Genomic DNA, 27,935 nt, shown 5'->3' with positions numbered 1-27,935 from the left:
TACCCCCCCCCGCCCCTCCGCCTTGGCTCCGCGCTGCCCGCGGCGGCGCCGCCGAGAGCGGGGCCGGGGCCGGGGCCGGGCGGGGGGCGCCGAGGGGGCGGGCGGCGGCCGCGGGGCCGCGCTGAGGCCGGGCCGGGCCGAGCCGAGCGGAGCCGAGCCGGGCGGCCCCGAGCGGAGCCGAGCCGCCCCAGCCATGCAGCCGTGCGCGGCCGCGGGCACATGGGGCAGCCCCTGAAGCGGCGCCTCGACGTGCCCGGCGCGGTGCCCTCGGTGCTGCGGCGGCGGCTGCTGCTGCTGGGCGCCATGCTCGGCCTCTGGCTCTGCCTCTTCTACTCGTGCGGCGGCTCCTGCGCCGGGCTGGCGGCCCCCGGGGGCTCCCCGGCTCCGCGGGGTCCGTCGGGGGGCGGCCCGCCCCCCCCGCCCCCCCCGGGGCTGCCCGAGGCCGCCCGCCCCATCTCCAGCCTCGCCGACGGCACCGGCAGCAAGCGGCTGCCGCAGGCCGTCATCATCGGCGTGAAGAAGGGGGGGACGCGGGCGCTGCTGGAGTTCCTGCGGGTGCACCCCGACGTGCGCGCCGTCGGCGCCGAGCCCCATTTCTTCGACCGCAACTACGAGCGGGGCCTCGCCTGGTACAGGTACGGCACGGCGCGGGGGGGGGGGCGGACGGGGCGCCCCCTCCTCTGCCCTTTTATTCCCTCCCCACGGCGATGTTCCGCCGCAGGCACCCCCCCCCCCCCACCACCTCCAAGAAAAAACCCCAAATCCGAAAAAAAAGACCCAAAGCCCGCTCTCGGCCCCGCGCCAGGCCCCGCTCTCCCCGTTACCCTCGGCGGCCGCCGCAGCGGTGCGGAGCATGTAGTGTTAAAATAATACACAAACGCTTTTCTTTTCTCCTTCCCCGCCGCTCATCTCGCTGAGCTCCCGGGGCTTTATTTTTTATGATCTTCGTTATTTATTTGCCGGCTCCTCGGCTTCCCGCACCCTCGGAGCGCGGCCGGGGCGGGACCCTCGGGGGGGGGCAGTTCATAGAGGGGACGGGAGAAGGGGCCGGGGGGGGCGGCCGGCGGCGTGCGGGGCGTTAAAAGCGTTATTAAAAGCGGAAAAAGCGCTAAAAAGAAAGCTCAAAAATCGCGGCACCGCTTCCCGCAGATGCCCCCGTGCGGGAGCCCGCAGGGTGCGGGGGGGAAGCGCAACCCCGACGGCAGCACCGTCCCGTATCCCCTGGGTGCCTCCGGGCTTTAATTCGGCTTTAATTCGGCTTTGATTCGGCCTCTGCCGGCTGTGCGCAGGGGGCAGCGACCCCAGCCTTGTGCCCGGGAGGCAGCCGAGCGGCGCTGAGCCCCGGTAGCGGGGAGGGGAGCTGCCACCCTGCGAGGTTTTGCGGCGGGTGTCGCACGGTGCCAGCCCTCGGCTCGTGGTCGAGGTTGGGGTCTGGCCGGGCAGGAGGCGTTTCTGGGAGCGCTTTCGTTTTAGGGAACTGTAGGATTTGGGTGGAGGGTGCGGCGGGTCGTCCCGGAGCAGCTGAGGGGAAATCTTGGTGCGTTTTGGTGAAAAAAAAATATATATTTCCCCGCAAAAATGTTTCTTTGGGGTTTTGAAAGGAGGGCTTGTATGTTGCAGAGCCGAGAAGCTGTCAGGATTTATTAGCGAAATGGTGTTGTAGGTGTTGAACTCTGTTTTTAATTAGGCACCTAAATTAGACCGTAAAATGGTTGATTAATCTTTTACAAGAAGGAGGTGGAAGGGGAGAAGGAGGGAATAATGCTTATGGTCGCATCGATCTGTTACCCCAGGCGCAGCGGCCGCCAGTCCCGGTTCGGAGGACACCCCTCGCGCTTACGTTCGGAGAAGCTGCCACCGAAGTTGCCCTTAACTTCTTAAACCGCTTCTCGGGCTGAGCTGCCCCGACTGGAGCAGCACGGGCCCTGATTCCCCAGCCCCAGGGCTGAGCAGAGGCTCTGCGGGGGGCTGCTCTCCCCAGAACCTGCCCGCTCTTCAGGTCCGAGCCCCCGGTGCCCACCCGGCAGCGCCGTCCGCCTGCCTGCGGCACCGGGATCGGGGAGCGAGGGAGGCTGAATAAACGCCTCAGTGCCCGACACACGGGGGGAGGAATTTGCCCAAATCAATGGACGAGTGCTTGCGTTATTTCTAGCTTGGCTACGAGTTAGACGCAGGAGTTTGTTTCTCTGAATTTCAGCGTTAGAAATCGGGTGCTGCCTAGCCCCAAACTCCTCCTGACTCCAGTGAATCGGCTTCTCAGCGCTCCTCGAGAGCACGCCGATTTCCACGAGCCCCAGCGAGGCTTTTATTTATTATCTTAATGTCAAAACGGAGAAGCGTTTGTGTTTGCTTGTTAATGGCCCAATAAAATCCGATAAAAAAATGCTGTAAAATATCCGCCGTGCCAGTAGCCGTGCACCGAGCTGGGCGAGCCTCGTCCCCGTTTTTCAGATGCTTTTGCACAAATTGGCTCGGCTGAACTTTGGACCTGGGGCAGCGTGAGTGCCCGGTTGTTGCAGTTTAACCCCATTGCCTGGCTTTGAAAAGACGAAGATGCAAGTTTTGACCCACGCCTCGTGGAAAGGAGGTTTTATTCCACGGGCTTCTGGCTAAATCTGGTCAGATCTGCTAGGAGGCTTTCTTGGGTTGGTTTTTTTTTTTTTTTTTTTCCTCTCTAAAAAGTTGTTGCTGCCATGCAACGAAGTATCCCAAAGGGAAGTTTCTGCAGATTTATGAGAGGCAGAATCATCTCAAATTTGCTTGTTGGGCTTGATGAAAGCTGGTGTTCGGGGGTGTTTGTGACTACCCATAGCGATGTAAGTACTGCGCCGTGCTAAAGCTTTCACGTACAGTAAGTAACTTCTGAAGGAGGGACTGAAAACTTTTTTTCTTGCTCCGTTTGCCGCTAAGTGGAGGAGTTTAAAGTAGAATTTGTTTTTCCCTGTTTGTGTGGAAGGCAAAACAGCATCGAGGGGTGCTGACCGCTGTTCCTAAAAAGCAGAGGGAGAAGAAGGAAAAATTAAATAGATTTTCGATAGCGAGTTAGCTGGGAATCCAATGGAAACGACCTCAGTCCGCACGTTGCGGGGTTGCCCCCCCCCGGTAATGAATGCAGCATGTTAACTGCTTGGAGTGAAAATATTTACCATGACAGAGGAGAAAGGGATCCAGCCCCTGCTGCAAACTGATTGTAAGTAGCACCGGGGATTTGGGGCGCTAACGAAGTTTCCCTGCGCAGCAGCGAGGCTGCGGCAGCTCAGCTGCCTGTGTGCCCGTCTGCGCGGACGAGCGGCCCCCGACAGCCCCGAGGAAGCTGCTGGAGGGGCTGGGGGGGGGATTTGCTTCTCCCCAGCCTGGGAAGTAAGTCCTTCGGCTTTTCTTTTAATTTCCTCCCGTTTCGCGCAGTGGTGATGCGCTTTTAATACAGTCGGGACATGAAAGCTTTTTGTCCTGTAATTAATGTGAGGGAAAAAAAAAAAAAAAAACATGGTGTCATTAGGGTTACGTGTTTAGGGTTTTGGTTTTTTTTTTCCTTTATTTCTCACTTCGGGCCCGGTGGGCTGTGGCACCCAGTCCTGCCGCGGCTGAGCGTTCCCAGCCCCGCTCCCCCTCGCTGATTTATCGACGAGTCTGCGCCCTCCGCCAGGACCCCCGGGCACGCCGGCTCTGGGTCAGTCGCGGCGCTGGCCCCGGCTCCGCCGGCTGCAGGGCGCAGACGGCTTTCTCTTTTTTTTTTTTTTTTTTTTCCTTTTTTTTCCTTCCTTCTCTGTGCCGAAACGCGTGGCTGGGTAGGGTCAGCAGGACCAGGTCCGGCTGTGAGCAGTGAGCAGCTTCAGGCGTGCGTTTCTTACGCTCCCCAGCCACCTAAATAAGCAGAGGGGACCTTAAAGTGCAAAGCGCTGCTTTGTGGCAATTGTTGAAGTAGGGGAAAACATCCTTATTTGTTGTTTTTTGGGGGGTTTTGTTTTTGTATTTGTGTTTTTTTTTTTCTTTTCCCCCCAGGAGCCTCCTTTTTTCCCCGAGGTGGGGCTGAGCAGCGCACTGCTGGGAGCGGAGGAAGGATAAGGCAGCTGATGGCTAGGAGGGGTGAAAGCTCTGCTGAACCAAGGGTAAATCTTGAGAGAGGCAGAATTTTACCCGTGTTTGGCCGTTGTCTGTAAATCCCGAATTCACGGTGGCAGCAAGTTGAACACCCGTGTCTCGCTTGCCACCACAAGCACACCACCCTGCGTGCCTCCTGCCCCACCACAGCCCGGTGTTTGCAAGCTCCCCGCGTTATTTCCACGGGGCGTCCCGTGGCTCCTTGGCCCCAGGAAGCTCGGGAACGGGCCCGCTTCTCCCAGGGGAGCTCCGTGTAAAAGCCCCCGTGGCTGATTGAGGACCTGTTCCTCCAGCGCGCTCCCAGGAGCTGCCTGGGGTTGGAACCAGCGCGTCCCAAGGCACAGTTGTGCTCTCCAGGGTGGCTTTGCCAAGCAGCGGTCCCGCTGAGATTTTATCTACTTGATGTAAAAATATATCATAGAAAAAGCAAACTATTGACCGTGCCTTGTGCCGTGCTGACTTTTCGTGGTCCCCCTTGACCCGCGCCCAGGAGCGGGGCCGGCTGTGCACCCTCGGCTGCTCCCACCACCACCGCCTTTGGTCGCCGGGCCAAGTTCGGAAGCAAACGGCCCCAAAAAGAAGGGCTGGGCTGCTATAATCAGTCAGCAAGGCCCTTGTGTTTGCATGGGCTCATTCCTCCAGATCTGAGGAGGGTTGAGTTGTTCAAACAGATGGCGAAGATTATTCGTGTTGCTGGGGTTTCAGCGCGCCGCTCCGTTTCAAGCATGTTGCCCGATATGACGCACGTGACAAGTTCTTCCCAGCACGACGCTGGGGGGGACGACATTGTCTGCCGCGATCGGGTTTCACGGCCTCACCTGTTGAGCTGCTGAACTTTTCAACGTTGGCCATGCGTTGGGGGCGACTTATTTGGCTGGTGGATCTGCTTGGCTAATCGCGTTAGCGCAGCGCCGTGCCGGGGAGCGCTCTGCCCCTTCTTGGCGTGAGAATGGTGGGAAGAAAAACCCACGGGCTGGGCTCCGGCTTTGGGATTTTTAAATTATTTTTTTTCTTGTTAAAGTGAGCAGATCTCTGTAACGTGCTGTGCTTCGGATACCTCCGGGCGCTTCCAGTGAAGGCTTTGCTTTTTAAAGCATCCAGCGAGCCCCAGATGTGGTGGCTCTAAAAACTTGACCTAAACTGCCGTCCTTCCGAGCTGCGTTTCAGACCTGCCCAGGTCCTGAACTTGTCTCACCGTCAGGCCTCGCTTGCTAAACTGCTCTGTCTGCCCGAGCCCGGATTCGGTGCTATTAATCCATCCCGAGTGGCAAGAAGCCTAATTAAGTGATCTTTCAGCGCCGGCGTTCACCTCTTCTGCCGGTGTGACCGTGGGTGATCAATGGGTCACGGGGATAATGAATGGGCTGGGGCGCTGCGGGGACGCTTCACACGTGGGCTCCAACAACAAACAGCGGGGCTCGTTATTGCAGCGGTGTAATTAGGGGGTCAGGGGCTATCGGCGCTACCTGTTGTCACCACGTGGGCAGTGACCGGAGGGGACGCCTCTTCCTCGGCGGGGAGTGACTAAGTGCTGCGCCGGGTTGGGGCTTGCTGCCGATGAGTGTGCCGGGCTTGCCCACGCCGGTGCAATTTCAGGTCTTTCAGCAGCTGGTGGGGAGTTTCTTAATTAGCTCGTGAGCAACGCCGAGCGCGTCGGAGAGGAGCGCAGCCCGGCGGCTGTCACCAGCGGCGGCCGGGAGGCGACTGAGTCAATGTGGCCCTCGTCTGGGCTAACGTGAAGGGGAGGAGGGCTCCGGTGGGGAAGTGCATCGGTGGGGTTGGCGTGGGGCCGGGGGTGATGCTGGTTGTCGTTGGGTGTGCTGCCGTGGGGCAGCAAAGGGTCCCTCTGAGCTCCTCCTGCCTGCGGGATGTGGTGTGCCGTGGATTTTAGCTCGGTCCTAAAGGTTACAGGAGGGACACAACCTCCGCTGGTGCCACGTTGGCTTCAAACGTTCTCCGGGGTGGCTTCTGCTCTTTGTAACAGCTCTGAGGACCAAGGGGGAGAATACGGGGTGCTGCGGTGTTGTGTGCGCTGCGCTCGTGCTGGGAGGCGGCGAGGGACCTCGAGGTGCGGGGAGCCGTGAGCCGGTCTCCTCGATGGCTGGCGTCCCAAATCTTCTGCCCTGGCCCTGGCAGCACGTGGGCTCCTTCAGGAGTTGTGTGGAGAGGCTCGGAGGTTTGGGTGGCTGGGGATTTTGGTGCTGCTGGTGGGAGAGCTGGAGGAAAATAGATGTGAAAGTGCTGGCAAGAAGACCTCACGCTGACTTCAAGTAACTGAATATTTCACTTTGTATTTCTGCTGTTGCGGTATGTGAGCATGGTGGTGCCCTGTCACCTGGTGGGCAGCAGGGGAGGGGAGAACTTGATTTAAAGAAAAATAGTGTTGTGTTCTGCTAAATCCTTCACGTCTCCTTTAACCTCCTCAGAAGTGCCCTGGAACCAGTCTTGTTCAGAATCTGTTTGGTTTTTCCCTCTCCTGCGGAAAAGGGATGGAGATGGGAATGTCCCCGCTGAGGGACACTGAGCGCTGCCCTGAAGGGCATCACGGCAGTGGAGCATCTGACCCCAAAATGATTTCGTGGCTGCCGGTCACCCCTGTTCTCCAGGTGACTTTGTACAGCTTGGGGCAATGACGCCCACTCGTAAGGGCAGCTCGGGGCCACCCTGTAGATCTCTTGCTGCTAAAATTCACGAGGTCGGGGCTGTAACCCGGCCAGCCAGCTCGGGGGGTGCTGCGGGGGGCTTCTGAAAACCCACGGCAGTGCCCAGCTTGGTGCAGAGGAGCCCCTCCTGGGGGCTGGCAGGCCCGTTCCTGCCGGTGTGAGCAGAGAGCGAGGGTTGGGCACGGGATTTTATTTTATGTGCCTGTGCACAGCATTATAGGAAGACGTATATATTTTATACATCCCTCGCTGAATGTAAATGTGAGGCCAAATCCTGCGCTGCTGCAGCAGTGGTCCTGCGGCACCGAGCGCAGCTGGAGTGGGAACGCTGATCCTGGTGCAAAGTGTGCTTCTCCTGCCTGGATCTGGCCCTAGGGAGGGGATGGGACCTCAGCCCCGTGCTGGTGGCCTGGGCAGGAGCAGCTGCTCTGCAGGAACTGAGTTTTGAAATTTCCCTGTGTTCGATGCTGTCCAAACAGGATCAGGCCCCCGGCGTGCATCCATGTGACGGCGAATTCAGAAAACACTTCTCCAGCAGCACGCGCGTCCTCATGGGCAAAATCCATCCCAGTGATTAACTTCGCTAAAGCCCCCGGAAAGCAGCTCTGTGTTCCGGCCCCTCCGAGGCACCGAATCCAAACTTGTCGGAAAACGGGACAGCCGGCGATGTGCCGGTGGAGGCGGAGGAAGTCATTGGAAAAGTGCTGAGAGGTGGTGGGAGGACGACTGAAGGCAGGAAAAGCTGAGCGTGTTGGCACGGCGCTGAGGTTGGGATCGCAGCAGGATTTTTGGGTTCGTCCTGGTGATGTGCAGGGGGCTGAGCCCGGCGCTGCCGCGGTCGGTGCCGAGACCTTCCCGTCACTAGGGGGAGGACAAAACCCCGGCGCTGCGTTCATCGAGTTCCCTGCCTCTTCGTCGGGCTATTAAATATTTGTTTAAAAACTGGCACGGCCTGCAGCTCTGGCACGCACGCAGCTTGTATTTTAAAGATGTATTAGGCTTGGAAGGAGCGCGGGAGGTGTTGGAGTAAACAGCAGGTGTGTCGCAGCCCGTCAGAGCCAGCGGTGTCCCGAGCTGGCTCGTTTGTGAGGCTGGGGGACCTGCAGGGGCCCCAGCAGCTCCCCCTGCCCCGCGTCCCCGTGCAAAAGATGCTCGACGCAGTGCCTCTGGGCTCTGACCCCCGAGTGCCCACAAATTGGAGCCTCACCACTGTCCCCATCCTCTGCACGTGGGCTGAGCTGGGGGCAGGTCCCCAGAGCAGCCCAGGGATGGGCACCTGAACATCCCTGAGCATTTGCCCCGGCATCGCCGTGGCTCTGGGTGGGATCACTGTGAGCTGAGCCGTGCAAAAGCCAAGCAGCCGGAGCATCGCCCCTGCTCAAGGTGGATGGGCACGAGGGATCAGCAAAGCCCACCTCCTGCCGTCTTCACCAGGGCTGCTCATGAGCTTGCTGCAACTTAACGCAAAGCTTGTAGTAGCTCCTGTTTTTTTAATTCCCTCCTTAGCAGGTCTGGTATCTAACAAGCCCTGGGCTGTCTGCCTGGTGTTTTGTAAAGCGGAGGGAGTAGCTAGCAGGGGGTGCTGAGCAGCGAGCGAAGCCTTGGGAGAAGATACGGGCCGTGCCAAAGCAGAAGTGGAATAGCAGGTTAGTGTTTCACGCTGGGTTTGCTGCGAGCCGAGAGGGGCCGGGAGCTGCCGTCTGCTCCGAAGCCTCTTAATTACAGGCTGGCGCGGCGCTGCCCGGCCAGCTCGGCGCGGGGAGGTGCGTCCCGTCCCGGTGTCTCGGCGCACCCCGACGACTCGGCCACCCGCCCTCGCTGCACCGTGGCTCCCCCCAGAGACGGTTTCAAGGTCAGGCTGCTAAATGCAGTGTAATAATTAATTAAGCTATATATAAACAGCAAGCTCACGCGGTCCTAAAGCAGATTTGGAGCGCGGGAGTTTCCTCTCGCCCGCCTTCCTCCCGGCGGCCGTTTCCTCGCTCGGTTTCTCTGCGGCGAGCCCTGCAGTTGTCACGCTCGGCCGTCCCAGCACGGGTCACCAGTTGTGGTGAGCAGCTGCAGGGCTGGGGCTGAGCCGAAAAACCATGGGGGCAGAGCAAAGCCTGCCTGCTCCTGGGCTCCCCGCCTCGCCCAGTTCCCCCATCGATCCCAGTCTTCTGGTGGTGCTGGAGGAAGGAACGTGTGGTATCTCTGCCTTCCCCATCCATGCACGGTACTGGGAAGGATGCTGGGATTCACCTTCAGCAACAGGCATCGCAGGACTCCTGCACAGCAATGACCCAGCTGCGTAATTTTTTATTTGCCCCTGTGGTGGTGGGAGAAGCGCTCCGTGGAAAGCTGGTTTCCGTGGGGTTTGGAGCATGGAGGTGGATGAGTAAGCCAGGCCGGGTTTCCTGGAAAAGGTACAGCAACCCAAAGTTTGTAACGAGGCATGAGATTGGAGCCAAACAAACGCTTGCGGGGTGATTCCTGCAGAGCTGAGATTTGGACAGTATCAAAACCGATGCTCTTTTTATTTTTAAACCCTTGCATCTATCCAAAATGGGTCAAAACTCATTGCAAACCCCAAAAGTAAACATTTAGGGGTAAGGCTTAGTTCATACTGCAGGTTACTTTTGATGGAGCTGCAGAAACATCCCAGGAAAACTACAAGCTGTATCTCTTCATCAGGCAGAGGCGGTCTGTGCTGTCAGGTGCTGAGACTGTCGGAGAAGAGCAGAGCAGCTTTCAGCACGTGCAGATCAGGCTGGGTTTTGAAGAGCATGAGTACGCCACACACATCTACCAAGTCTGATCCTTGGCTTTGTATAGGGGAATCTTTGGAAAACCCCAACAGAGCCCCCAACAGAGCCCCCACAGGCGGCTCCAGGAGTGGGGCAGCAGCATCGCTGCACGCCTTGCTTCCCTTCTGCTGCTGCACCACGGCACCTACTGGTGCATGACCACGTGGACCCGTGTGCTGATGGCCGCCACCGGGGCTGGGGGCCGGTGGGAAGAGGTGCCTGGGGTGATGGGCTCCATGCAAGAGGTTGCATGTGGGTGCTGAGGTTGCCCTTCCCCAGATCCGTGGCTCTCTGGGACAGGAGTGACTTGTCTCAGTTTGCAGGCACCGGGATGTGTCTACCTCCAGGAGCTGGAGGCAGAGAGAAGGGGCTTTGTGAGGGCTCACAATGGAGTCCCGAATTACTTCAGTCCTGGTTGGAGGGGGCCCGGCTGTCTCTTTGGGAACCCAAGGGTGTAGAGATCAAAGGTGCGGGTGAGTCAATTACAATTCACATTTGGTTCATCCATATGTTTGGGTATTTGAAAGGCTTCAATGGTAACCCATTTTATATCTCTTATGCCCATTGATTTGTTAATCTGACACTCGGTTTCATCTGAATGACAATGGCGCTCATTCAGACTCCTCGGTGTTCAGGGAAAAGTCATTTCACTTGGGTTGTGCTCCAAGGCCTCAGCATACCAGCCCACTGGGCTCTTTGTGCCGAGGGGCTGGCGGACCAGGGGATAATTCAGCCCTGCAGCCGGCTTCAGAAGGAGATGGGCTCGTAACAGCAAGGGCCGGGGTTGGTTTGTGCATGCATTTCTCCAAGACCTTGCTGTTGGGGCGGACCTGCTACCGGTGGGAACACTGGAGGCAGATGTTGGGTTTTGGCACGGTGATTTTGCTCCACGAGGTCCTTTCTGCTCACCACCGTAGCCTCGGACCTGCCCTCGGAGCCGGCAGGGTGCGAAGCGGGCAGGGTTACAAGGCAAGGACCCAAGCTCTCAGCAGGGAGAACCCTCCCAAACACAGCCCGAGCGAGTGTGTTGGACTAGATCAAATTATCGGTATGGCAACGCGCAGTCTCTAATTATGGGAATACCTTTTTAATTAGAAGTAGTGCTTTGCATCTGCTGTACTTGCAGCAGAGCATCTCCACCAGCTGAGTCTGCTCTTTAAAGAGCCCTTGACTGCGTTTGGCTGCCTGCTGGTGACCAATTTCGATCCCACGTAATGACTGGGGCAGGAGGGGCGGCTGCACCCAGACCTGCTCCTTCTTGTTCCCCTAATTGGAGCCTGTCTCCCTCCTCCGCTGGGAATCTCGCTCCTTCCCAGGGCTGTTTGTGTTTCCTTCTGCTCTGCCCTGGGCTCCGCAGCGCCGCTGGGACCCACCTCGTGGCATGGCGGCACCGCCGCCTCCGTTGCCTCTGTGGGCACGTTCCTCTTTCAGCCTGGAATTTAATTTCATTTTCTGTCTCCGGTGTTTGCTGTGGGGAGGCACTGAGGAGGGCCCTACTGGTCTGACTGGAGGCGCTGTGGGAGGAGGATCCCACGCCGGACACGTGTTGTCCCTCACAACCTGGCCTGTTTACAACAGATCTTCATTTCGCAGGCCCCGGCTACACCTTAATGGCTGTAATGGCAAATCCATTAACGAATGAGGTGAGGCGGCAATCCCATTTGTGTTCAGATGCATTTAGGGATCAGTGCTGAGAGGATCACCGGTGTGATCCAGGCCTGTTGTTCCAGTGGGTGGCAAATACAGCTCGCCCCGAGGTGGGCCGCGCGGACCAGGCCCGTGGCCAGATGGCCGCCGGTTGTGGTCATGTTGATGCCGCCCGCCGTGTGCCCGGTGCATGTGTCACCTTCTTTAGCAAGGAACATCTGCTCGGGCTGGGATGGAGGCAGGAGACCTCGGGAAGTGACTCGGGTGGCTCGGTGTGAGTAAGCCTAAACCAATTTAGGGTTCCTGAAGGACTCGACGGGCTGGTGAGGGCAACGAGCGGCCAGCTGGAGCCGTGGGGCCTGCGCCGCCCTGTCCCCATCTGCCGCAAGGTAGAAATGCTTGGTTTAGCAGCAGGTCTGAGCCTTCTACGTGAGGACGTCAAAGCGTGTTAGAAATGTGAGTTTTTGCTGTACAGCAGGGAGCAGGAGAGCTGGGCCCTGTGAGTGTGGGGTGTGCTGGCTTGGTTGGCGCCGCCCCATGCAGCTGCTCCTCCTGAGTTTGTTCATCACTGCAGTACCAGCGGGACGTTAACCTGTCCTCTGACGGTCAGAGGGGGTCCCATTACCTTGAAGCAGTCCCGTTACCTTTGTCCTGTTACCTTTGAAGCAGTCGCGAGGGATCCCCAGTGCCAGCCGCAGGTGGCTCGGGTGCTGCTGAAGAGCCAGGCGGAGGCACACAGCTGGGGGCTGGCAGCAGCTTCCCGGCATCGCTCGGACCATGTTACGAGCACACATCCGTACGTGGCTCGTATCAAGAAGGACAGAAAAAAATAACTTTTTGAAGGGGTTGATGGTGCAAATGGAAAGCTGGCTGCTTTGCGAACTGTCATTTCCAAGGCCTCTGCTGTTCAGGCAGTGCCGGTCGCTTACCTTTTGCCCACAGTATCCCATTAGGCACAGAAGGTGGATTCCTGGAGATGACGTGCGGCTTTTTTAAGATCTGCAGCCCTTTAGGTAGATGCATATCTGTCTCCAGGCTGCTCTGAAGCCTGCCCTGGCCTTGCCACCCCGAGAGCTCCATTCCTGCAGGCTGCACAGGGGCCGAGCCGCTCCACGGAGGATGCTCTGAGGACTCCCCGTGCCTGGAGGAGAGCTCTGCTGGATGAACAGAGCAGTTCCTCCACTCCGCTGTCCCCACGGTGAGGAAGAGGAGCAGAGCTCACACAGCTGCCACCAGGACCCGTCCCTTTCAGGGCTCTTTTCCCACCCCCTCCAGCGTGTCCCACACCACGGGCAGACGGATCACTGAGGGTGCCTCCCTCGGGCAGCGAGGGGCTTTGTCAGGGGCTTCGCTCCTAATCGCAGGAGGGCTGGGCTTCGACGGGGCCGTGTGTGTCGAGGAGGCAAGGAGAGCCCTCCCTGTGCAAATGGGAGGCCGCTCGCACGGGCGCTGAACAAAAGGCGGCATTATCGGTGTGACTTGTTACCTGCCTGTGCAGGCACGCAGATTAGGACATTAATTTAGGTCTTGGGGGAGAAACACAAAAGACCTCTCAGCGGGGCTGTGATTTATGAACGTGGCGAGAGGGGAGCGCGGGTCCTGCCCATATCTCGCTGCGTTGGTTTTGTTCGGTGGCTGTTGACTTGTGCAGCGTTTAGTTAGGGGGGTGGCTCTGCGGTTTGTGGGCTTTAGTTTTTTCCTCTCTGCAGTGAAATCAGAGCAGGTGAAACGTGGTGCCCTGGCTGTTCCAGGGAGAGGGGAGGTGTGGGAAGGGGAAGGGGTGCAGAAGCATGGGCGTCCCCTGTGCCATAGCTCATCCCTGGGATGCAGTGCTTGAGCTTTGCGTGTCCCAGTTGGCTGTCAGCCTGCTGTGAGTTGTCTCCTCGTGCTCCTGTCCCAGCTGGAACCTCATGAGATGTTGCTGAGCCCGCAGCCACGATGTCCTAAAGCCATGTGGGAACAGCCACCCACATCCAGCTGCCTTTGGTTGTTGGAGGCTGCTGCAGTGTTCGCTGCTGTGTTCTTGTTCAGCAGGCGCTTGTATTTAGAAAGTGGATTTACAAGCATAAAAATCCATCTCCATGTAAACCCTACAGACTGCCGCCCCAAGATGGACCCACGCAGGTGTTGCCTCTCTTGATCCAAGCTCTTCTGTTCTGGGGAAGCACTCCCTGTTGCAGCGTGCCTGCAGAAATGCTGCCACGGTGTGTAGGGGCCCTACAATGCCGGGGGGTTACATGACGTGACCCTTTTCTCCGGCATTAAATACACAAGCCATGCCTCTCGGGTCCAAAACGAGACGTGCTGTGCTCGCTGGGCTCCCCACCACCAGCATGACGGGTTCCTGGAGAAGGCCTTTAGGGATGAGGCTGGTCGATAACCTGCCATGGGCTTATGGGGTTATAGGGATGTGGTGGGGATAGGAAATTCCTCCGGGTATCCTAGCAGGGGACAGGAGGCCCCGTGCTGGGGACAAGGCTTGGGGTCTGGCCCCAAGCACATCCCTTTGGGGTGGCCAGGAGGATGCTCTGCTCTGCCAGCCATGGAGGGACGTTGGGCTCTCGTGGTAGTCACCGTGCTGCTTGGGTTGGGCATTGAATTCTTGAAAGACCTGCGGCTCCAGGGGCACCGGCTGAAAGCCAAACTGTGATCCCCCAAATCCTTGTGTTCATGGGCCTTAACCCTATAGAGGCTGATCCCTTTGCTGCAGGGACGTGCTTCTCCAGGAACAAGGAGAGGTGCCTGAAGGACAAGTGAGGAGCAGCGCCTGTGGGGCTTCAACGTCTTGGAGAGGATCAGGGCTGTTACTGTGAATGAGGAGAGGAAATGAGTGAGTGGGGGGGCAGCCTGGGGCCGTACAGGGGGGCAGCCTGGGGCCGTATGGGGGGCAGCCTACTATGGGCTCCGTGCTGGGCAGGTGCCCACGCTGCTGAGGGCTGGACACCAGCAGCTCTGGCTGCTGCTCCCCTCCATGACACCGGTGGTGGCTGAGCTCGGAGGGCAGCCCAGGCAGCTGCATGGATGTCTGAGGGGCTGCTGCCGCGAGGAGATGCTGGCCATCAAACCCACGGCCTCTGTCACCCCGCATCTCCTGGGGGTGCGCAGGGCGTCTCCCGGGAGCCGCCACTTCCACTGCAGGCCCCACGGAGGGGAGCAGAAGTGCTGGGGTTACCTGCTGAGGAGCTGCTGCTTGCTTCTCTGGGCCAGCCTTATTTTGGACGGGGACGTTTGGTGCCCGCAGCTCAGCAGGCGCTGGTCGCAGCGTCCCGCGGAGGGGGGGATCTCTGCTTCCCGAACAGTCGCGCTCCCGAAGCAGCGTCGCGGTACCAGGCTGCGTTAAACCAGCGGTCCCTGCGAGGTGCTCCGAGAGCATCGTTGTGTTGCTGCGAATACAGAAGTGGATCCACCGAACCTTTGTATCGCAGAAGCTCAGTAAACACAACGCAGCTCAGGGCTGTGAGTCTCTGAGGGAAGGGAAGTGGCTGGTCCTTCTGGTTGGCACTGTGTGAGAGCCAGGAGCCGGGCAGGGGCAGCTGGGAGAAGTGCTCACCCAGGGAGCGTGTTGTGAGCGCTGAGTCTCTGCAGGTGCCTAAAACCCTGCCTCCTTTTCCTCCCTTTTTGCCTAATTTATAGAAGGAAGTGTTACTGCTGCTTTGCACTCAACTCCTGGACACCATGAAGGGAACCTGAGCCCCCCGGACCTGAGCCCCCCGTGCGCTGGGCGAAGGAGCTGCTGGTGGAGGCAGGGAGGCCTCGTGGTGCCCGAGGAGGGGGAAGGAGGCTGCACGGGTGCAGCTGGAGCACTTGTGCCGGGATAAATTGCGTTGAAACCTTTCGGTGGGGTGTGCCTAGAGGGAACATCACGCAGGAGTAAAATACTTGGCTGGGGGCAGCTGGCCTGCGGTCTGCTGGAATAAAACCTCCTGTCCCAGTTTGCCAGTTAGCTCAGTCGTGTTTCCTGCTGGGTTTGGGGTTGTTTTTCCCCCTTAAATCACACGTTTCACAGAACTGCCCCCTCCCTGCTCTTCTTTTAAACAAAAACAGTGGTTTTCTTTTTCTTTTTTTTTTTTTTGAAATGGAGACAGATTACTCTAATCTCACATGACTCGAGCAGTGGGCAGCGAAGTCCGGTGCTGCTGTGCAATATTCTGAAGAACTCACCCAGAAACAGCAATTAGCTTTTAATGGGGGCGCCGTGCCCGCCAGGAAGAGGAACCGGAGCTCTTTGTGCCCGGGGCGGCAGCGGGGGGACCTGGTGGCCCTGAAAGGGACCGGGCTTGACCGGGAGGAGTAAGATGCTCATTTCAGCCCCACCCCCTTTCTGCACTCAAAAGCTCTTATTTTCAGAGTAAAGCACTATTGAGGTGTCGGGACAATGGAGACCAAATCCTGCTGGGGGAAGGGAGGTGCTGGCAATTGCATCTTTTGTTGCTTTTACTCCTCTCCCTGCGTATGGCCTTCCCCCTGGAAGAAATGCACATAGATGCTCGCTAGTTGATAATGCAATCACTTTCTTGGGACTTTGCTAATAGGATTATAATTATTACTGGAGATAAAGTGAAGTGAATGGAATATTTACCACTTCATCTTAAATTATTGTAAATCCCTCCAAAGCAGCCCTTTGATATGTAAAGCGCCGCCCCCTTCCCCTCAGCGAAGATCATTATTTAGTGGAAGTTCAGAGCTTTTAAGTACGATGGGGGACAGAAAGAGGCTTTGCTGTTTATATAAAGAGCAGAACCTATATAATGAACTGCCGGACTTGATGAATATCTTGCCTGGCTCCAGCAAAGGCGGAGGGAAAGTTCTTGGGGAGCGTTTGTAACCGGGATGCAGGGCTGGGGCACGAGACCGGGTGCTGGTGCACGAAGAGCAAGCAAGGAGCCGGGGCGGGCTGTGCTCCCTGCAAGTCTGTGTGATGGGTGAGAGAGCTGCCAAAGCACAGACAAACTGCTCCAGGGTCGGGAAGGTCCTGAGCTGAATTTGGTGGAGGCAGGAGCGCTGCTTGGTGGCTGCCCGAGCCCTCCCGTGGCCAGGGTTAGAGGCCACAGCGGCTTTGTCCCAGCCCAGGAGCTGTCGTGCTGCCCCTGTTCCCTGCGAGTACCTGGGGTGGGCAGCAGCAGCGCGTGGGCACCCTGGCCAGCAGGAGGGACCTTCTCCCGTGAGTCCCTCCCAAGGTATCAGGCTGCTGGTCCCCATCCCCTTGAGCCTTCCTCTCAACGCTGTGTTAGGATGGACATTTTTTTTTTGTGCCCATTGCCAAGGGTGGGCATGTCCTCGTCATCCTCAAGGACTCTTTGTGGCACTTTGGCTCTCCAGTGAGGGCACAAACTGTCCCGGTGCAGACAAGGCTGCCGATGCAGCGCTGCTCTAAGTTATTCCCTCCCCTGTAGTCTTCAGCTGTACGGTGCGGCACGCATCGCCCCATCCCCTCCTCGGGGCTCTGCATGCAGTGGGAAGGACCAGATGCTGGTGCCCCCTGTTCCCCCTCTCTCCCCAGCGTTTGATGGGGTTTTCATCCTCATCAGAGGAACTGAGGTCAGACTCCGTGGCTGGAGCCTGTTCCCAGGCGGTGGTGGACACCGGGACGTGAGGACAGCAGCTCTCCGTCCCGTCGGGGCCCATGGAGGGAGCTTCTCGCTGGGGAGCCTTCACGTGCTTCCTCTCCTCCCCTAATGCCCAGAGTCTGCAACAGGTGACGGGGACCTGAGAGATCTGGGGGCAGGGAGCGAGGAGGGTGAGAAAAACACAGCTTTCATGCCCACGTATTATTTTCCCCTTTCCCTTCTCCTTTATCTCCCCCTTTCTCACCCCCGAAGTTCATTAATTCCCATCATCTGGTTTGTGTAAGCGTCGTGGCGAGTGTTCGAGGGAGCAGGATAGAGTTACACCCGTTTCAAAAAGGCCGGGGCTGGTTCGCAGCCGTTCCCTTTTATTGTTGTATAATTTGCCAACCCAAACATCGGGCTCCCCGCTCGAGACAAAGGCGCACATGTTGCTCTCACCGCTGCTAATAAAAAGAGGAGAGGCCGCGTGCTACCGTACCGGTCCTTGGTGCGGCGGCGGGAGGAGAGGGCAGCCCGAGACGGGGAAATCAGGCTGAGAAAAATCAGATGTGGCAAATAATAAACCAGCAAGTGCTCCCGCCCTCCAACAGGGGTTTGCCGTTGCCTCTCCTCTCTTGGTTTCTTCCTCTCCATCATCCTCCTCCTTTCCCGGCCGGATCTGCTGGCACCAGCAAGCCGAGCGTCGAAGCCAGCGCGCCTCGCTGCCGGTGGCAGGCTCCGTGATGCCATTAAAAGGCTTTATTACTCCTACGTTCTTTCCCCGGGCTTGTCAGGTCCTTGCTTTAGAGCAGTATTTCTGGGACTTGATGATTTTATGGTCGAGCTTTAGGGAAAAGCAGCCATAAAGGCTCAGACTCTCGTGGGGAGGCTCAGCCCTGCCATTTGTCCCTGCGTGCTCAGGACCGGGCTCTTATCTCGGCACTGTTCCTATCTTCTGCAAAGCTCAGCCTGGGCTTTAAAGAGCCTCCCGATAATCCTGCTCCTTTCGGCTTTTGCTTTCTTGTAACCAATATAAGGGGGTTTGCTTTCCAGTGATAGCGGAGGTAGCGGTGCGTGGTTTAAGCTCCACAAAGCCAGCTGAAAGCCAGGGGTAAATACCGGCCGACGGTGTCTGGGTGCTGCGGTACCCCACGGAGGGAGCTGGGGACGGAGCCTTCGAGGCCCTCCCGTGCTGCATCCCCCTGGGACTGGGACGGGAGCAGTTCTGCTGGTGCTGAGCACTGCTGAGAGGGGCAGAATGGGACCGGGACAGGTCCGGCGTGGTGGCCTTGGGACCCGATGCTGGTGATGCTCGGGGTTTTTGCTTCCCAGACCTTCGCTCACTATCAGGTGCTGACAGGGGGCTGGAGCCAGCGGTGTTAATGCAGCCCTTGCTCCGCTCACCGCTGTGTTTTTCCTGCTTTCTGACAGAGGTTGGCACTAACTGAGTGTTGTCCTGGCAGGGCGGCTGAAGGCAGAGCTGCTCACTGCCAGCCCCATCCCTTCCTGCCTGTCTGCAGCTCAGATCGATCTCACTTGGCCGAAATTTATTTATTTGTAGGGGGCAGAGAAGCCGGGGGATACAAAATGGGAATTGCAAGGGGAACGGCAGTGAAGCCTTTCTCAAATGCATCTTTGATTTAAGGCAGCAGGCAGATGGACTGTGGCTTTGGGGGTACCCTGAGCTGAGTGGGGCCAGGGACCCAAACGGCCCTGGGGAACAGGGATGGGATGGGAGAGTGTGCATGGGCTGCAGAGCATCAGCACGGGAGTCTTTGTCCTGCCTCGTCTTCTGTATTTGTTTCTGTAAAGGTTTTCTGACCTGCTGCCATCAGGCTTGTTTGCTTTCAGCGTCACAGGCAGCCTGCAAGTTAGAAAAGTGACAAAAGCCACGCCAAGTTCTTCAGTTGCTCCGAACTGTCTCACCGTGTGTGCTGGGCTGCCTCGGCTGCTCACCTCACCTGGGGGCTAAAAGTCTCCTCCAGGCTGGGAGAAGAGTTTTTGTGCTTGCTTCTTCCATTTCTGTTCACCTCCTTGCCATACACTTTCGGACTAATCCGTGTGGTTTTTCAGACTGCCTGTTGCGAGGATTTGGGGGCACTTTCCCCAGAAACTGTCAGGTTTCCAAATTTTGGTTTTCTGGGAAGAAATGACTTTTTCTTTTCTCGAAACACCCGTCAGGAATTTGGGTAGAACGTGGCCAGAAATAGGCTGGATGCTCTGCATGCGCACCGCTGGGCGGCCGAGCAAACGCTCCTGGGTTACAGGGCCGAGCTCGGCGTAAACGTGGCTGGTGTCCAAAATAGTTCGATTTGCTTTTTTTCCCCACCTTTCCTCTATTTTCCTTGCTTCTAAGGCACAGCTGGAAGGGAAAGTCTAAAAATCCTGCACAGAAAGCTGTTCTTGCTATGTCTGCCACACGGCTTGTTGCAAACACTGCCCGGTCTGCCCCGTAGTCTGCAGGGAACTTGTTGGCGTCCCGAGATTTTGGTGATCTGCCCTAGCTTTAATGATGCTTCTCATGGGTGTAGAATTCCCTGCGCACAGCTAGCGCTCTCCCTTTGGAGTGAGGTTTTGTTGTCCTTGCAGAGGGAAACTGAGGCAGCTCAGGGGGATGGGGGGGGGGTCTGGGGGTGGGGGCACTTTGAGACCGGAGCGAGCCTTTGCTGCAGCACGGGGCACCCCCACTTGAGCCCCACCGGTGCATGGGGAGCCTTGTACCCCCCCTCTGCCCCCTGCTTTGTTTCGCTGGGGTGCTGTGGGCACTGTTTTGGGGGGGCAGCTCCTGTGCCAGGGAGGTTTGGGGCAGCGCGGGACGTGGGGACAGCGCTCGCTTCCTCGCCAAGCACGGCGTCCATGCGGCTCCCGGAGTGATGCTGTGACAGTGCTGGGTGCCTCCGGTTCCTGGGTGGCACAAAGGACGGATCCAGCGCCAAGCCCTCCCCAGGAAGTAGAAATCATAATCCGCTTGGCTCCGGGACTGGTGGCCGGGGGCAGGAGCACCTGGGCGCGCCAGGTCCCTGCTGGGCGGCCTGACGGTGCCCTCCGTACGGGCGGGGGGCTGGGGGGGACACCTCTGCCCCCAGGCTGGGCCAGCGCGGCCACACCGCGGGGCCTGGGGCTCCCACAGCCCCCACGGGGATGTTTTCGGGCGGCAGGAGGTGACCGACATCCCCGGGGGCACAAACAGTCCTAGCCATGCCGACAGCTAGCAGAGGTGGCTCACTGCGATGCGGGCAGGTGTAGGGGACCGGCTGTCCCTCCCCAGGGCAGGATTCCCAGTTGGGTGATGCTGCTGGTCCTGCTGGGCACCAGTATGCCCCCCGCAGCGCTGCTCCCCTCCCCGGGAGGCTGCGGTCTGTCCTGCACGTCCGTCTGTCCTGCCTGCCCGCCTGTCCTACCTGCCGCCCGCGACGCCCCGCCGCTGCTGGCGGAGAGGCGGCCGCAGATTAGCCCGCAGCCCCTCCGCGCAGACAGGAGCTGCCACCAAGGGCATTAGGCTGCGGGATTGGATTACCCCGGGGCCACCTGTCAACCCCACTCGGTAAATTTATCTTGCTCAGGGTCCGGTTTTCACATTAGAGAAGTTTGCACTTAAAAAAATAACCCCCACCCCCCACCCTGAGCCCCTCTGAGCCGGGCAGGATTTATTTTAGCGTCCCGTCCTGTTGTGGGCTTCAGAGCTGCGCAGGGCTGGGGATTAGGGCTGTTTGAACGGGGAGAGCCTTTATTGGGTTACCCTAAGTGGTTAACAGGTAAAGTAGGCCAATCCATCTTTAGGCTAAGCCTATCACTGCGCCTACGAAGGGTGCAGGCTTCGCGGGGGGAATACTCATTAGTGGAAAAGCTTTGCCTGTGTCTCTCTCAGCGTGGTCGTAGCTCGGAGTTCCCTGCCTGGGGGAAGCTCATGGCCGCGATCCCACCGCCTCTCCGTCCTCCCCTGGGGCCCCAGGCGCTGTGTGCAGTGCTCAGGGATGCAGGGCTTTGCTGCTTGGCATCCTGGCGTTCCTCTCCTGTGCCCACAGAGCAGCAGCTCGTCCCTTCCCGAGCGGGGAAGCAGGGAGAGGGTTCAAAGGCAGGGCTTCGGCGCTGGGACTCTCTGCTCTGGGATGTTCTCAAGGCTGAAAGGGCTTAAAAGGCTCAGACAGTTCCCAGTCAATCTGAAACAGGATGATTCGGGTGCACGCGCTGGCTCCAGAGGTTTTTGAATCCCAGATTGCCAGAAGGCAGGAGGATAACAAGGCAGGAGGATAACAAGGCAGCAGGGACCGCGTGCCAAGCTTCTCATGCCGTCTTCATTTTCCACCCTGCTACCCGCTGCAGCTCGTCTCCATCCAGCGCTGTCCTGACCGGTGCCGCAGCTTTGTCTGCGCTCAGGTGGCCGCTTCCCACAGTCCAACTCCCTCCTCGCCTCCCTTTCCTCTCCCGTATGGGCAGCGGCTGCGTCTTGGCACCCTGCCTTGCACCACGAAGCCACTGGGTCTGTAACGTGTCCGTGAAGCCTCCGTGGAAAGCAGGGGCCCCGCAGCGCTCAGGAGCTGCCCTGGGGCGGAGTGCACAGGGGTCCTGCACCGCGCTGGGATCTTGCTGATCCCGCTCCTCTCTCCGTGGCTGCAGCTCCTCCAGCTGTCAGGGCTCTGTTTTCCCCTTCCTTTGGCACTGCCCTTGGTGTCTGGCAGCCGCAGGAGCAGACGTGTTCCGGGCTGGAGCCTGCTCCTGCTCCCAGCGCCGCCTGCACCGGGCGCGTTGTGCCGGAGCTGCAGCGCTCTGCCCGGGCCCATTTGCCCTCCTCCAGGTGTGGTGCGAATGGGAACAAACCCCTCGTGGTGACTTTTCCGCCTGCGTGAGTTCAGAGCAGCAAACCTACCCGCTCCTCCTGTCCCCGAGGCTCTGCTGTCTCTGGCTGCCAGCACGGCGGGTGCTGCCTCTGTGGGAGATTTCGGGAGCCCTGGGAAAGCTCCGCGCTGCAGACAGGCCCGTGCCGTGAAACTTGGCCTTCCTGGCTGTGATGCTGTCAGGGGTTCAAACCACGTCCACGGGACACAGCGTTTGGCTTCGCTCTCTGCTCTCCAGCTGTCGGGCAGCCACGTTTCCAGCAAGGCAGTGTCCAAGGCAGTCCCCAGGACCTTAACGGTGGGCTCTGCCCCGCACCCGTCTGCACGGAGGAAGGAGAGTGCTGGAGGGGCCGGGTTTGACGGATCCTGTTCTCGTTTTGGGGTTGAAGGCCCCATTTCTCTCTCTGCTCCTCTTAGCCCAGAGGTGGTAGCAGTGTCAGTGTGCTTTGGCTTCTCTCGCCCTGGTGGGTCACCAGCTCTGCACGTGCCGTGGAATGTTCACATGTTGTGCACGTGCCAGGAATTTAGCTCCTCTCCAAAAACACCACTTCTGGGAGGGCTGGAGATGGACAGAACCGAGTGCGCTCCGCTTGTCGGCAACAAGACACCTTGGTTGGCCTCAGGCACAGCGCAGGAGCGGGGCTTCAGGCGCTGGTGGCTCTGCGAGGACACTGCCATGGGGATGGTGGATGCCTCCTAGACGAGGAGCTGCTCCCTCCTGACTTCCACTTCTGGCTCCTCTGGGTTCCCGAAGCGCTAATTAAGAGTTTCCCAACCAGATCGCCTGACTCCGCACCTCCACCCCCAGCAATTTCCTCCTTTTTCCCAGGGCTCTGGGGCCCAGCCCTACCCATGGCCTCTCTTGTGCAAGGAGAAAAAAACCTAAGCCTTGCATCATTCCCAGGAGACTGGTAAATGCGGGTTGCAGCAGCCCTGGAGGGGAAGTCGGTCGCGATGTTCGGGGCCTGTACGATGGACCTGCTGCTGCTAAGGGTGCAGCGTGACCGTCCCGGGCACGTCCCGGGGAGCGCTCGCCTCTCCTGGCAGGTCCCAGGCCCTGAAGGACTTCGTGGGTTGACACCAACCCCTTAAATGAAGCTGGGGAGCGCTCGGTGGCCAACGCAGGATGTACCACTCAGATTTAATGTGGCCATAAAAAGAGACACGGCTTAAGGAGTAGTCTGTCAAAATCCACATCAGCCCACATTAGATTTAAGAGTTACTCTCTGAGCATTAATGACTGGCACTGTCTGCGAAGGCACGACCAGTTTGCCAAATTCTCCAGAAAGGCAAGGGATCTGTCTTTTATTTCGGTCGCTGCTTGCCAGCATGTGCCAGCTCCTGGTTTCCAGAAGCTCTCAGGCCCCAGGAGCCTGGTGGACCGGACACAAGTTGTGTCTGCGTGTGATGTTCCACTTGTGTGCCTTGAAACAGCGGCCCCAGAGGATGCTGCCACCCCTGGGGCCCCTTTGCCTGGGGCCCACCACCACCTCTCCTGGTCACCCAGGCGGAGCTGGCGTGGGGGTCATCGCCCACCAGGGTCCTGTGCACAAGGCGGGTCTGGGCTGCACAGAGCTCCCCTCCTGCGTGATGCAGAGGACGGAGGGGTGTGTAGTCACCGGGCCCTTGCCGGTAAGGACACTGCATAAAGATAAAGCCAGGAGACGAAGCAGAATGCCAGGTGCAACCTCCATCAAACAGCAGGCGCATAAACAGCTACTGTCTGAATACCGTAGGCACGCAACACTTTGTGGTTCAATCAAACCACTCGTTCTGGAATTTCCTATCATTTGCCCTCAGATCAGATGGGTCGTATTTTTTCCCCCTTGGCTTCTTATTCAGGGCAACCGCTGGGATCAGCACAGATACCAGCGGTGTTTTGAATCGCAAGGGCCCGCAGTGATCTTTGCTGTAGATGCGTAAAAGCCAAGGGGAAGAAGCAGCCGCTGTGTGCGGCGCGGCCGAGGGAAACGCTCTTCGAGGGTGGCAGATCACACGCTCACCGGCCACTTCTCTGCGATGGGTGGATGCTTTCAGAACTTAATCAAGTTTTATAGCTTTAATTTTGTGACAGACTCCCCTCTTGCCTTTTTTAACCGTCTCACAGCAAATGAGCCCCATTGGGTATAAAGGGAAAGAACTGGCAGAAGGTCTAAAATATTTAGGCTTGTCCATGAATGTTAGGAAAAAATGACTCTTTTTGCTTTGAGCCACTTCCGCCGTTTCTGCAAGATCTTTGGTTTTTCCCCGTGTGGTTAATTAGAAATAGCCAGGGCAATGTGGTGGAATTGCTCAAGGATTTGGGCTTCAAGGGTGTTTTGTGAGGGTGCACCCTGCCTGGGAGCTGAGGTTTCCATGCTTGTATGCCGTATCCCAACTAGCTGCAGCCAGCGTGGCGGCGGCGGAGAGAGGTTGTCCTTGCTGGGTGCAGGACTGGGATGTGCTGAAGGTGCCCCCAGCAGCTCTTGATGCTCCTTCTTGTGCTTCTTAGGGAAAAACTCTGCTGGGTGCAGGGACCAACGTAGCTGGGTGACGAGCTAGGCATATGCTGGGGACAAATTGCACCCTCTCGCCTGAATTGGGAAAAATATCACATTTGGGATGCTAAGGGAAAGCAGGGTGGATGCGCTTCGGTGAGCTCCTGGCTTCTGCTAAGCCCTTCTTTTCGTTACCGTGGGGAAAATGAGCTCTGGGCCGGGGGCTCTCTGCTGTTGACCTGAGCCATGCGAAATGCTGCCGTGGACTCATCCTGACCAGCTGGGAACTGGCATGGTACATGCAGCCACGTACGTGTGGCCTGACTCATCTAACCCTGGGAGATTGCTCAGCTGGATTTCTAACAGTAGCCTTTAATAATAATAATCCCTCCCCAGCCTCTAAATCATTGGAAAATGGATTTATCAGTACAAGCTGAATGACCCACGTAGGCATTTTAGGGGGGAAAATTCTTGCGTATCTGTTCTTGAGTACGCGTGTTTCCATGTATGCTGTTCCCTGCTGTAACCCGTGCGTGTGTTCTGCCGGCAGGGACCTCATGCCCAGGACCCTGGAGGGGCAGATCACCATGGAGAAGACCCCCAGCTACTTCGTCACCAAGGAGGCCCCGGCCCGCATCTCCTCCATGTCCAAGGGCACGAAGCTCATCGTGGTGGTGCGGGACCCCGTGACCAGAGCCATCTCGGACTACACCCAGACGCTCTCCAAGAAGCCCGATATCCCCACCTTTGAGAGCCTGACCTTCAAAAACAGGACTACGGGCCTGATCGACACCTCGTGGAGCGCCATCCAGATCGGCATCTACGCCAAGCACCTGGAGAACTGGCTCCTCTACTTCCCCATCGGGCAGATCCTCTTCGTCAGCGGGGAGAGGCTGATCAGCGACCCCGCGGGGGAGCTGGGCCGGGTCCAGGACTTTCTGGGCCTCAAGAGGATCATCACCGACAAACACTTCTACTTCAACAAAACCAAGGGCTTCCCCTGCCTGAAGAAGGCGGAGGGCAGCAGCAAACCCCACTGCCTGGGGAAAACGAAAGGCAGGACCCACCCCGACATCGACCAGGAGGTGGTGCAGAGGCTGCGGGACTTCTACCGGCCTTTCAACATGAAGTTCTACCAGATGACGGGGCAGGACTTCGGCTGGGACTGAGGCTGGTGTGGGAAAGTCCCCTGTAATTACTTGCCCAGCACGGTTTGCGTATATAAAGAGATATATATGTATGTAAAATGTACAGAAATCTATTTTATAATAATTTATTTTTAATTCTTAAGCAATTAATTCACTAAGCTGCCTAACCGCACTGGCTAGAATGGTAGCCCGTAACCTGTTTAACATTCCACCCTGTTTAATTCTAATATGTCTCTCCTTTCTTTTTTTTTTCCTCCCATTTTCTCTTCTTTTTGGTTTGGTTTGTAACAGACGGTGCTTCCATTTTTCCTAAAGAATATTTGTATTTAAAAAATCGAAAAAAAAAAAAAGAAAAAAAAGAAAGGGCGGGAGGGGAGGGAAAGCACAAATTTATTTTTGTTACGGGTATCTGGCCTTTATAAACACTTGCTTTCCCTATTCCGGTGTCCCGGTCTCTGCTCCCTCGTCCCGGCTGGGTTCTGTGGGGTGGGCGGGGGGCGGCCGTGCACCTCCCTGCAGCCCGGGTGCCTGCGTGCGGCACCCCAAGCCATACAGCCCCTGCTCGGTGTCCCGGGCTCCGTGGGGCTCTTTGCCTTGCGGAGAGGCCCCAGAGCCTGTGGTGTGGGCAGAGCCGGCCCCTCAGCCTGCTTCTCCTTGCGTGGTGGCAAGGAGGCTCTTTCCCACAACCCCTCTATGCATTTTAAATCTTTACTGCAGGACAAATGTGAAAATGTGTGTGTGTAGGTGCCGCGCTCCGTGCCGCCTCGGTGCCTGCACACGTGCTGAGATTTCCCAGGTAGTTCATTTACTTCTGCAGCTTCCTCGCTCCTGCCAGCCCATTGGAGCTGTTTGCTGTGGCTGTTTGGTGGGGAAAAGATTCTTTGGAGCCGGTCTGGGTCTGGTCCTGGTCCTGCTCAGGTGCATACAGCCCAGAGCAGACCCAGCTGCTGCAGAGGTGTGCAGGCAGAGCGCTGCCCTTTGGGGCTTTGGTTGAACCTCAGGGCTCCGGGCTCAGCTCGGCTCGGCCCACCCGGCAGTGCTGGTGAGGCGTGCGTGGGCTCACAGTGGGGTGCTGAGCACCGGTGTGCCCTCGAGGAACGGGAGATGCTGAGCACAATGAGGCTGAGCCTCGTAGTAAACCTGCTGAGAGCTGGATCAGCTCCCTCCTTGGGCTTTGCCTCCAAACATGTCTTCCTACAAAAAGAAAGTGAGGCGAATCCTCTTCTTTGTACCCCGAGCCATTTCTAGCACCAAAGCAACGCTTAGGACCGACGTGGTCCTGCTGCCGGAGGTCACCAATGTGAGCGTGGGACCTGCTGTGCTGTGCAGGTTGAGGGAGCATGCTCACCACCCTGTCCTGCAAAACGCAGCTGGGAACCCAGGGTGGTTGGATCTATGCACGTTTGGGGTCTTTGGTGCCCAGCCAGGCCCCTGGCCCCGCTCCCTGGGCAGGTGATGGATACACGAGCACATCACAAAACCCTGTGGCGTTGGGTGGCCCAGGAGAAGACGCTGCAGGGGTTGGGTGGGGTGGTAAGTAAATGCTTCCTGGTGGAAAAGAGTGACTTGGGGTTCTCAAACCCTCAGTCTTCCTACTATGCAACGTGTGGAAGACGCTCGTCCTCTCCACCCGGCCCGGGGCGAGCTCCCAGCCGTGGCTGCGCTGGCCACGTCCTTCCATGCAGTCACCACTTTGGTGGCTTCCTTGCCCGCGGGTCCCCCTGGGGCACGTGTGCGTGCCTGGTGTTTAATGCTGGACCATTGAGCATCCTCCTTCCTCTCCTCCTGGAAACAGCTTTTTCATGTCCTGATGCCTTCCTCAGCTGTATGGCGGAGCGTGGGCTTAATTTGTATAATCAAGCCCTGCTGCAAAAAGCCCTCATGAAGCAATCCTGTTGGAGAGTAGAAACACAGAGGGTGAATAATAACTCGTCTAACCTTAAGCAAATCGTTAGGCCTTTGTAATGAAGTCTGTAGCAGACTTCATCTAATATAAAGGCCTTACCTAACAATGTGACAAGAAAGGTGAATTCCCCGTGGCGTACATCTGGTTGCTAATACCGGAATCAGTTCTATTGCAATCATTAAAAAAAAAAAAAAAACTTCTTTTTTTCTAAGTTAAGTTTGGAGGTGTGATTAGAAGTTCTTTTTTTTTTTGTTCCTTTTTTTTCAATTTTGTTTTTCCTTCACATTGTTACATTAATTTATGGCTGAGTTTCATTCAGTCCTGTATTCAGAAGTGCAGTACAGCTATTAGTGATGTGTTGTCTGTAACATGGTACTGTAGAGTAGCCAATTTGTTTAAAAAAAAAAAAAAAGAACAAAATGGAAAGAAAAAAAAAAGCCTGAAAAAAAATGTAAATCAAATATTTTGTGGTATGAACAACACAAATTAATTTTACACAGAGAAAGATGTTTCTAGGAAAATGGAATTCTGATAATTCATACTATTTGTATGAACAAATAAAAAGTATATTTTACCAAGCGATGGGTATGGTTGTATTCATTGCAGGCGCGGGGGCAGAGGTTTGGGTGCCTCCCCAGGCACCCAGGGTTTGGTGGTGCCGGGCCTGTGGCAAAGCCCCGAAGCTGGAGGCAGGGCAGCGTGCGGCCCACCCAACGCGCCCTTGTCAAACACCGTGCTGGGGAGGGGGACCTGGGGGCTGGCCCTCGGCCCCACAGCGGGAACTGGGTGGGTTTGGTGGTCGGTGACAGCGTCCTCCTGTGTCGGG

At 57.6% G+C, this 27,935-nt stretch overlaps 1 protein-coding gene across 1 annotated transcript; it reads left to right on the top strand.

Annotated features, from left to right (window-relative positions):
* Positions 1-48: 48 nt before the first annotated feature.
* LOC136786633 (heparan sulfate glucosamine 3-O-sulfotransferase 3B1-like) lies at positions 49-27,687 on the top strand. Its single transcript, XM_066979968.1, has 2 exons — positions 49-635; positions 24,606-27,687. The coding sequence occupies exons 1-2, from the start codon at positions 220-222 to the stop codon at positions 25,222-25,224; spliced, it is 1,035 nt and encodes a 344-aa protein (XP_066836069.1). The 5' UTR covers positions 49-219; the 3' UTR covers positions 25,225-27,687.
* Positions 27,688-27,935: the final 248 nt, after the last annotated feature.

Source organism: Anser cygnoides, chromosome 19 (assembly GCF_040182565.1).
Source record: "Anser cygnoides isolate HZ-2024a breed goose chromosome 19, Taihu_goose_T2T_genome, whole genome shotgun sequence".
Classification (NCBI taxonomy): Eukaryota; Metazoa; Chordata; class Aves; order Anseriformes; family Anatidae; genus Anser; species Anser cygnoides.
This window is presented reverse-complemented; position numbering and strand designations above follow the sequence as displayed.

Excerpts from the sequence above, each read along its gene's own strand:
- LOC136786633 (XM_066979968.1), top strand. The coding sequence starts at position 220 with ATGGGGCAGCCCCTGAAGCGGCGCCTCGACGTGCCCGGCGCGGTGCCC. Across the intron at positions 636-24,605 it reads CGGGGCCTCGCCTGGTACAG|GGACCTCATGCCCAGGACCC; the intron begins GTACGGCACGGC and ends TTCTGCCGGCAG.